Source organism: Cucurbita maxima, unplaced genomic scaffold, assembly GCF_002738345.1.
Source record: "Cucurbita maxima cultivar Rimu unplaced genomic scaffold, Cmax_1.0 Cma_Scf00025, whole genome shotgun sequence".
Lineage (NCBI taxonomy): Eukaryota > Viridiplantae > Streptophyta > Magnoliopsida > Cucurbitales > Cucurbitaceae > Cucurbita > Cucurbita maxima.
Genome location: NW_019272041.1, coordinates 2,365,447 through 2,376,052, shown reverse-complemented (window position 1 = coordinate 2,376,052; position 10,606 = coordinate 2,365,447). Strand labels below are relative to the sequence as shown.

At 35.2% G+C, this 10,606-nt stretch overlaps 1 protein-coding gene across 2 annotated transcripts; it reads left to right on the top strand.

The window, feature by feature from the left end:
• Nucleotides 1-563: 563 nt before the first annotated feature.
• On the top strand, nt 564-8,943 carry LOC111498676 (protein HLB1-like). 2 transcript variants are annotated; one of them, XM_023150014.1, is made up of 15 exons: nt 564-1,203; nt 2,731-2,862; nt 3,727-3,796; nt 4,116-4,229; nt 4,628-4,711; nt 5,224-5,274; nt 5,461-5,490; nt 5,628-5,690; nt 5,806-5,871; nt 6,094-6,222; nt 6,525-6,560; nt 7,479-7,598; nt 7,716-7,904; nt 7,976-8,055; nt 8,702-8,782. In XM_023150014.1, the coding sequence occupies exons 1-14, from the start codon at nt 746-748 to the stop codon at nt 8,018-8,020; spliced, it is 1,587 nt and encodes a 528-aa protein (XP_023005782.1). In that variant the 5' UTR covers nt 564-745; the 3' UTR covers nt 8,021-8,055; nt 8,702-8,782. The 2 variants fall into 2 exon arrangements, with proteins under 2 accessions (XP_023005782.1, XP_023005781.1); XM_023150013.1 differs by lacking the exon at nt 7,976-8,055 and having other exon boundaries at nt 565-1,203; nt 8,702-8,943.
• Nucleotides 8,944-10,606: the final 1,663 nt, after the last annotated feature.

Here is a 10,606-nt window from a genome sequence, read left to right as displayed (position 1 = left end):
AAAAAAAAAAAAAAAAAAAAAAAAAAAAAAAAAAAAAAAAAAAAAAAAAAAAAAAAAAAAAAAAAAAAAAAAAAAAAAAAAAAAAAAAAAAAAAAAAATATATATATATATATATATATATATATATATATATATATAATAGATCATTCTTTTTTATTTTTATAAAAACTTTTACACTAAAAAAGAATAAATATTTTTATGAAAGCTTCAATTTTGTGGAATAGCTAAATATATATTTTAGGGAGTTTTTATTTTTATTTTTAATTAAATTACATAATTAAAAAAATTAATGAAGTATTTAAATTAAAAAATAAATATTTTATACTTTTTTTAATAAGTTATTAAAACCATATTATATTCAAATTATTTGTTTTTTTTAATATTTTTTCTTAATAAAATATTTAATTTTTAAACCAAATTTTAATAATAAATATATATTTTTTAATTTAAAAGTCTGATTTAAAAATTTTAAAACAAATAATATTAAAAAAAAAAAAGAAAAAGTAAACCATTTTCACTATTATCATTGTAATTGGATGGAAATTNCAAAAAAAAAAAAAAAAAAAAAAAAAAGGACGTACAGTGTAAGTCGCTTGTGACACTCAACAATGGCGGAGTGGTTCCACGAGGGGTTGGGAATTGGTAATCGCTTTCGTCCTTCAATTTCGTTCTTCGCGGATCTTCGATCGGCTTGTTTTCCGGAGCCTTGATTCAATCTCATTCTCTTCCTGTTTGCCATTTCACCATGTCGACTACTCCCGAGGAACCTAATAATTTGCAAAACGGAATCGTAACTGAGCCACAAATTTCGTCAGAATCAGAGCAAACCGATGAGTCCAGATCAGAGCCAGAACGCATAGCAGACGCAATTCCCAAAGCTGAATCACAGCTAGAACGAGAATCAGAATCAGAATCAGTTTATGTAGAAGCAGAAGCAGAAGCAGAATCAGAGCTGGCGTCTCGAAGGAAACAGTTATCGGAGTCACTGCCATTACAGGTAGTGACGAATGTTTCAGATCCGAAATTTGATGAGTCTAAAGGAACCTCGATCCCGTCCAACGGCATCGAGAACTCGCAGCCTACGCTGCGTAAAGATGAAGGAAGCCGGACGTTTACAATGAGAGAGTTGCTGAATGGATTGAAAGGTGAAGATGGCAACGACAGCGTTAACGAATCTGAAGGCGAGAAGCCCGACGGTTACAGGTTTGTTGTGTACTTGAGAATACTGAATATGGTTGATTGGTAATCGAATGCTTTCTAATAATGCATTCTAATCTCCAATTATTTGAAATTGAATGGTGAATGGTGACTGTTCAACCTGATTTTTACGACAGTTCTTATTAAGCTTGAAGGTTGAAAGCCGAATTTTCATTAAAAATAGTAATGGGGTAGTAGTTTTCTTTCAATGACGAATGGTTTAGGCGTAAAAATCAAGGAACTCCCATTTGAAAGTCAATATCTGAAAGTCAAAGTTCATCAAAAGTTCTCTAACCAGCTTGCTCGGCGTCTGCGAGTTTTCGTCTCTTTAACGATGGTTTTCACCATCTGATTGACCCCCTGCCAATTCTTTATAGCCGATTCTCTCAAACTCTCTAGAGCAGTTTTTCTTCCTAGAAGGGTAAGATACAATGATTGCTTTGAACGATTGAATACTGTCAGGGACTATTCATTGTTGTTACGGTTAGTATAATGGCTTCTCTAGGAGAGTTTTTTGTTTTGCATGTTAGCAAATCCGATGATCCTATTGAATTCTATAGGGCAGACCTTGTGTGTAGAATCTGGTCGTTCGGATTTACCATTCAGTTGACCCGAAGTTTTTGTTAAATCTGAAAATTGCTTCAACCTGACCCAATTCAACCCATGAACAGACTAAATTCTGTCCTTCATTACATTATCCCAAAACAGGATATGTTCCCATAAAACGTTTCTGAGGTTTGGATGTAATCATTTTAGTGCTAAAAGAGCTAGAATCCTTCGGCTTATTGAAACGAAGTCTTTCCTTGGGACTTTGGTTTTGAAACAAGTTTTATTATTATTATTATTTGGCTTTGAAACTGGCTTTGCCTTGGGTTTGATTTCTTCTCAACTTCTGTTGCTATCGAATTGGATTTTGTGGCTTCAAATTTTGGTTATTTCATTTCTAACCAAATAGGCTTTTATTGAAGTGATAGGAAAGTGTAGTTGGTTTCAATTTAGTTACTTCTGGTCAAATTGGATTGTATGGCCTATTCTAATTGCACATCGCCCATTATCTCCTTGGGTATTAACTTAACAAACATCCCTATTAAGAGTTTTAATTTTGTTTGTGTTTCATGTACCTTGGACCAACCTTGAAACTGGTTAACTGAAATGATAAACTGACACGTTATCTGTTTGGCCTGCTCTTTTTTTATTAGCCTGAAAAGAAATATATCTTGCAGCTTGGTTTTGGTTCGTGCTCAAATTAACCCAACATGAACCACTAACACTCCTAATAATTGTCAATTAGTCAATTCATCTTAATCATACCCCGTTTTGGAACTAGTCAATTCATTTATGGATACTCCTATCCGTTCCTTTTTGCATACTGATCTATTAGTTCTCTCTCCCTCTTTCTCTTCATTTGATTTTGGTTTGGATTAAGAAAATTCTCTGTATTATCAGTGGAATCTTTAATTGCAGTAGAGTTTTGCTGTTACCACCTTTTGTCTCAATAGCTATATTGTTTCTTTACTGTATGAATTTGCACAGTCTTAATCAAGATAGCCCACAACAGCCTTATTCTGAACAGAGCAGAGCTGCCATGGAGTTGATCAGCAGTGTTACAGGTGTTGATGAAGAGGGCCGTTCTCGCCAACGGATTCTCACATTTGCTGCTAAGAGGTATCATCATAATACTTTTTGTCCTTCGTAATTGCATCTACTTGGTTTATGTTTCTCATAATAGGTCTTGTAACTTGGACTTTGAATTCCTATTGAAATCGGGCCCCAGTTGTACTTCCCCATTTCATCCAATAGGATCTTGGGTTGTGTCAGAGCCTAGTTGTGTCATTGTGATGCATTGAAAGAATGAGAATTGGATTTTCACTGCAACCAAAAAGGAAAAAAAAGTGCATACTTTGGGGGTTAGTAAAGGAGACAATAGATAATACTATATGTAGCATGGTTGTATTTATATAAATAATCATGGGTATTTGATTAGCTTTCATGCAAAGCAGTAAAGGATTAACTGATTTTATAACATGTAGAGTTTACAAACTTATTAAGGAATATCTGTATTCTAGTTAGGTGGGCGCATTGTTTTCCAAAGGGGTATGCCTAAGTGCAAACCACCTGTAGCATAGGTGAGATGCGAGGAAATCACCTCAAGATATTTCGGGTATGTCTCCTTGGAGATAATTGTAGGAGGGTAGATCTCACTAAGGCTCATATTTTCCCCCCTCGAATTGTTCTTAGGTTAGAAAGATTATTACGCCTCAGTGTACTTTGGGCTTAGAAGAACCATGGGTAGCCACCAAAATTAAATTATGATGTCCAAGACATATGAGTGGTGCCCAAAAAGTATATATAAAAGGAAGACTGAGAACCCTTCTTTTTTTCTGCCTTTTGGTTATGATTATTGATAAAAATAGATATTATTTAGTTATTTCTCATCAGAAATAGAATCCATTTTATTCTTTAAAAAATGGCTACTCTTATAGAGATCCTTTGTTTATAAACATTATATTTTCAATTTAAAAATTGCAGGTATGCTAGTGCAATTGAGAGAAATGCTCAAGACTATGATGCTCTATACAATTGGGCTTTGGTCCTCCAGGTCTGAGATTTTATATGATCTTCATCAATAATGTTGTAAAGTGCAGAGAGATATTATTGACGGGTCACTAAAACAACTCCAGATCAATTGAATTCTGTGTTTGGTATAAAAATATAACACAACTTACCTGACACCTTCCAGTACCTAGTGTCAATAATTTTTTGTTAAAAGACAACAAGGATATGAAATACGATGAACATTTACTTTTCTTTGATAATGCAAGTAAAAAATCATTGTAATAAGACACCGTAAAACGAACAGATCTCTTCATTCTGTTATAAGCAATATCACAATAAACTCTATTAATCTGATGTTGCAGGAGAGTGCAGATAATGTTAGTCCAGATTCCACTTCACCTTCTAAAGATGCATTGCTTGAGGAGGCTTGTAAAAAGTATGATGAGGCAACCCGTCTTTGCCCAACACTTCACGATGTATGTAAAAAAAAAAGAAACCGTTTTGTACTTTTACTAGTTAGGATGCTGTTGCCAAAAAATGTGAACAGAAGATGGGGAAATGAAGGAAAATATGGACAAACTTTGAAGAGTTTCGAATATTGATTCTGCCAGAAATGAACTTATTTAGATTATAGAGTTCTTTTTTTTTTTCTTTTCTTTTTGCCAGATGGATCAAAATGAGTTTTCCTTGGCCCCATTTTTCACATAGTAATTATTTATCCCTGCTTAGGTTTTGATAAACCATGGCTGAAAGTAGGCCTTCTTTTATACTTGGCATTGGCCGATTTAGAAAATACTCGTATGCATGTTTCACCTGACCTGCAAAATTCCGTTCGTGCTGTCTTAATGATTGAATGTATTTGGATGCATCCCAGGCTTTTTATAATTGGGCTATTGCAATCTCTGATCGGGCCAAAATGCGTGGTCGTACGAAGGAGGCTGAAGAACTGTGGAAGCAGGTTTGTACTTCCATCTCTAATGGGTTTTTGTCATTACGCATTTGAAAAATCTCCCATCCCCAGTGTATCTATCGTTCTGGTAAAAAGGGGGGGCTCTATCATTTTCTGGGTTATCTACGTTTTCTCTGGCGATAGAGAAGGATTTAAAATTTTTTCTATTTACAGTGCTAATGTCATCACTTTAATTCAATGCAACTCCTTCAGTTCTTATTATCTTCTTCTCTTTTTGGTGAAATGTTTGATTACTTGGTGAAGGATGCCTCATTAACACGTTGAAAGTTTGGATCTCCACCCTCCTTATAATTTTATATTTTTCTTAAAAAGAAACTTGCCTTTTCTTTCAACGGTATCATAGGCTGTTAACTGTGTAAAAGGTTTAATTATACTTCATCATCAACTCCGTGATGAAAATTTGCTAGTGTCGGTAAAACACATAAAATACAGGTGCTAATTTTCAGGAATTATTTTTCCTTTTCATCTGAACTAATCATTTCAATTATTCTATCATTCAGGCTACCAAAAATTATGAGAAAGCTGTCCAACTCAACTGGAATAGTCCCCAGGTACATCTCAAGAAATTGCTAGTACCTACATGTGCTTAACTTTTTCTCTTGGATTTTCTTCTTCGTTTGCATTATGTTCTCTTTGTGAAGTTGATTCTATGACAAGCCTCCATAACATTAAAAGAATTGTTTGCATTTATATTTTTGCAAATACCTTAAGGCTAACTATTTTTGGATCTATTTCAGGCGCTAAATAATTGGGGGCTTGCTCTACAGGTACTTATGTTTTTCACATTAGATTAATCTCAATTTGAAATAGTCTCTCTTGCCCACCTCCACGTACTCAAGCATAAGCAATATGGGTAAGATATTTGTTTTTATTGAATATATACGTATATCATGATCCATTTCAGGAACTCAGTGCGATTGTGCCAGCACGAGAAAAGCAGACAATTGTAAGAACAGCTATCAGTAAGGTGACAATAACACTTATTTGGAAACATCTAAATACCAAATAGTTGCAGCCTTTTGTTTAACACTTACTGTTACATTCTGAGCGTTGTTGGTAACTCAGTTGTCTTCCAATTGCAGTTTCGTGCAGCTATACAGTTGCAATTTGATTTTCATCGAGCAATTTACAATCTTGGTACTGTTTTGGTGAGTCTGTTGCCTGCCCCATATATGGAAATTACATGACCATTCATCTGCTTAACGCGCAGTGTTTAGAATGACTCATCAACTTGTGTTGTAGGGATGTGTATAGAAGATTCTTAAGTATTGTTTATATAAATGCCAAGCAATGGAAAACTTATGTCTTGATTGATTTAGATCAGATAATTTAAATTTGCTCAAATCTTAACTCATTTCTGACCTCTACAGTATGGACTAGCTGAGGACACATTACGGACTGGTGGAACAGGAAACTTTAAGGATGTTTCCCCCAATGAGTTGTACAGCCAATCTGCAATTTATATTGCAGCTGCTCATGCTTTAAAACCAAGTTACTCTGTAAGCCCAGTCCTTTCGTTTCGAATAATTTCCGTGTTGTTGTGCCTGATGTAGAAACCAACTATTATGTTCCGTTCAACGTCTTTTTCATTTTTTACCAAGACTTGACACGTATTTGTGCACAAGTACGATAGTTTTTTAAGCCAACTTCTAGTTGTTCGTGGAAAAGGATACAGAAACATTTTAAATATTATAACCGAAGCAAAGTTTCAATTTTTCTTCCATTTCTCTTGTTTTCCGATTAGTCATTTATTTCTTCACATACAAGCTTCAATTGAAGTTTTGATGTTTGTTTTTAATAGGTTTACAGCAGTGCCTTGCGATTGGTTCGTTCAATGGTTAGTCTGACTTCTCAAATAATATGCATCACACTTGACTACGTTTTATTTTCTATTATTTGCTCAATACTTGTAGACCAGAAAGCTTTCTGTAGTGTTTATATGGTTTAGTTTAATATGCGCTGTATTGGTCTTTTAATGGGATGAGAAAGATCTGTACAAAATTCTAAAATAAATGAAGTTGTCAATGTCATAATACATACTGTATTACGTCTATAATGTCATCAACAGTTGGGGCATGTCATGTTTTTAAGTTTCGTGTTGTGAGATCCCACATCGGTTGGAGAGGGGAACAAAACATTCCTTATAAGGGTGTGGAAACCTCTCCCTAGTAGATACGTTTTAAAACCATGAGAAACCGTGAGGCTGACGGCGATACGTAATGGGTCAAATCGGACAATATCTGCTACGTTGGGTTTGAGTTATTACAAATGGTATCAGAGCCAGACACCAGGCGATAATGTGACAGCGAGGACCAAGGGGGTGGGTTGTGAGATCCCACCTCGGTTGGGGAAGGGAATGAAACATTTCTTATAAGGGTATGGAAACCTCTCTCTAGTAAACGCATTTTAAAACCGTGAGGTTGACGGCAATACGTAACAGGCCAAAGCGGACAATATCTACTACAGGTAGGTTTGGGCTGTTACACTTGTATTGCTTTCGGTTCAAAGTCTGAAAGGCTGTGTCTATCAATGAAGATTACTATAGCAGTCAAAAGTATGGCCATGATGTGTCATATCGTTATAACTTTAGCATATACCCATTAAAGCATTTTACTATATTTTTTAAGATTCCAAGACATCTGTAACCCGTAAATTCAGACTCATCATATATTCTGATTTTACTTTCTGGTGACATCCCTTGATCTGGAATTATACTTTGGTGCAATGAACTTTCTGGAACTTGCCTTTTTTACAGCTGCCGTTACCCTATCTAAAAGTTGGGTACCTGACTGCACCTCCTGTAGGGAAACCACTTGCTCCACACAGTGATTGGAAACGTTCACAGTATTTCCTAAATCATGATGTTTTGCAAAAGGTAAAGTTCTATCTGTTTTTATGGTTTAGATTTTATCAGTCAGCCGTGGGAGATGGGTGCGTTTATGTGATTTGGTTGAAACTGATATTGAATTACTTATGGTCAATCCTCTTTCAGCTTAAAATAGGGGGGGAACAAATACAAACATCCCCTAATGCTTTAGGAAGATCTGGAAGTACCTTGAATGGCGATATGCCAATCAAAGTAGAAATTCCAGATATTGTATCTGTATCAGCATGTGCAGATCTAACTTTACCGCCGGGCGCTGGACTTTGCATTGACACAATCCATGGACCAGTTTTCTTGGTGAGCTTGAGCTTTTACGTCTTTTTTTTTTTTTTTTTTTAATAAATAAGAAACCATTTCATTTATGGTAGGAAATTGTAGAGGAGAAGATGCCCAATTCTAGGGAGTTTTTTTAAAAAAACCTCTCCAGTTGGATCGTAAAGAGGAAACGGTATGAATTGGCTTAATGATCGAGAAATTGATGTAAATAATAAAGTTCTCCAAGTAATGAGTTTAAGCCATGACAACCACCTACCTAGAATTTAATAACTTAGGAAGTTACCTTGGCAACTTAACGTAGTTGACTCAAAAGATTGTTTCATGAGAATAGTTGACTACAAATAGGTATGCTCAAGCTAACTTGGACACTCATGATAAAATCGAATGGAGTTGGCTGAAAAGATTGTTCCATAAAAATAGTCGAGGTATGTCCAAGCTAACCTAGACATTCACGAAAAAACCGAATGTAGTTGGCTGAAAAGATTGCTTCATGAAAATAGTTGAGATATGCCCAAGCTAACCTAGACACTCATACTCATGAAAAAACCGAATGTAGTTGGCTGAAAAGATTGTTCCATGAAAATAGTCAAGGTATGCCCAAACTAACCTAGACACTCATGAAAAAACCGAATCGAGCTCATCAATTTTACAATATCTGAAAAATTATCATGTCTGATATGTTCGAGTAGCAAACTGTGCTATTAGAGTGAGTCCATTGATCACATGGAAACTCCCATAGTTTCTTTTGGTTACTTAACTTACACTATTATGTCCAACAATTATGAACTTATATGATCACCTTATCTATTATATATCAGGTTGCTGACTCGTGGGATGCGCTCGATGGATGGCTTGATGCGGTTAGATTAGTTTATACAATCTATGCTCGAGGCAAGAACGACGTTTTGGCTGGCATTGCAACGGGTTGATGATTATTATCAAGTATGAAAATTTATTACTTATATTACCTTGATGTTTATATTATGCTTGCTTATAGTAGATTTAGTATTCATTTCTCCAAATTGGAACTCAATTTTTGGGGTGCTTTTCCAGTGCTTAATACATGATATTCTCTAGCCAGATTTTCTTTTCATGTATAAGAATCTACGTACATGTTTCTGGGCTCTTTGAAAAGAGCTTCGAATTAATTTCATGGAAACTTTAATTGAATTATTTGATATTTTTATCTGTAGAACTTGACAGCCATAGAAAAATATTAATTTAGTCCTAAAAAAGATAGATAATAAAATTAAAAATCTAGATCGAAACAGGGTTGGTAAAGTTAAATGAGAAGAACACTGATAGTTGATGATGGAGGTCAGTACACCAACCGTAATGGGTGTAAAATTATGAATTTTCACCATTGAAATGAAAGCACCCAAAAGACTTTCTGTTCTAGCTAGCATGACCAAATGCTATGGGCGGCTGCCAAACTTTGGAAATCAAAATGGACTTTTTGGTTTGATTTCTAAGTAAATTTTACGACTTTTACGAGTTTCTCCCCGACTAAACATTGTCAAAGAGAAAACCCGAGGGGGCTACTATGCTTACAGTGCACTGATATCACCACCAGAGCTTCGTTACTACTTCACCTAGCGCTCCTACGCCTACCACGTTAGAGAGCTTTTAGATCGAGCCCCAAAATGCCCATTCTTAACGAGTTTCGAAGTGATCTGCATTCTCATTGATGTCTTCTTAAACCTATAAGTCATCTTAATTTTCAAAATTTTAAAACTATGATAAGATAATATAGAGAGAACAATGTCATAGTCTATGTCGAATATAATAAATACTAGTTTATTTTTCTTAAGTGGAATTCGAATCTTAACTTCTTGGTCAATGGTTATACCTTAACCAGTTTACCGTTTATTTTTCTTAAGTGGAATTCGAATGTTTAACTTCTTGGTCAATGGTTATACCTTAACCAGTTTATAGTTTATTTTTCGTGGAATTCGAATGTTTAACTTCTTGGTCAATGGTTATACCTTAACCAGTTTACACATAACACAAATTATCTTTTTGAAATGGTTCTGTAACGACCCAAGCCTACCGCTAACAAATATTGTCCTCTTTAAGCTTTCCTTTTCGGGCTTCTCCTCAAGGTTTTTAAAACGTATCACACCCTTATTTTGTTCCCGTCTCCAACCGAGTGAGATCTCACAATCCACCTCCATTCCGGGCCAGTGTCCTCACAGGCATTCGTTCTCCTCTCCAATCAATGTGAGTTCTCACAATCCATCCCCCTTGGGGAACTAGTGTTCTCGATGAAATACTCTCATTATGAACTGATGGGACTAGCGTTTTTACAAAAAATCTCTAGCCAACCTTCCTGTAAAAGATCTTTTCTTAACATCAAGCATGTTGTTACTAAATAAAAATAAAAATGGTAACTCTAACAATTTCTTTGTCCTCCAACGCCTCTAAATTTCCATGTAACTCTAACAAACATGAATATGAAGCATGTGGAACTCCTATGGAGGGTTTTGATGATGAATTGGCGTAGTGGTCATAAGGGCATTCACGAAATAAGAAGGAAACGTTCAATCCATAGCGGTCAACTATTAGGACTTATTATCCTGCCTTGCATATAGTTGCTAGAGTATGCTTAACCTCGGAATTTGAAATCACTGCTTATATAATGTTTCTAGAATTTGAAATCACTACACAACGCTCAATAAATATGAGATTTCTCAATTTATTCAAACAAGTTTTCGTGATACATA

Coding starts and splice junctions, on each gene's coding strand:
- LOC111498676 (XM_023150013.1), top strand. CDS start 746: ATGTCGACTACTCCCGAGGAACCTAATAATTTGCAAAACGGAATCGTA. Junction 3,797..4,115: donor ATTGGGCTTTGGTCCTCCAG/GTCTGAGATTTT, acceptor CTGATGTTGCAG/GAGAGTGCAGATAATGTTAG. Junction 5,491..5,627: donor ATTGGGGGCTTGCTCTACAG/GTACTTATGTTT, acceptor GATCCATTTCAG/GAACTCAGTGCGATTGTGCC.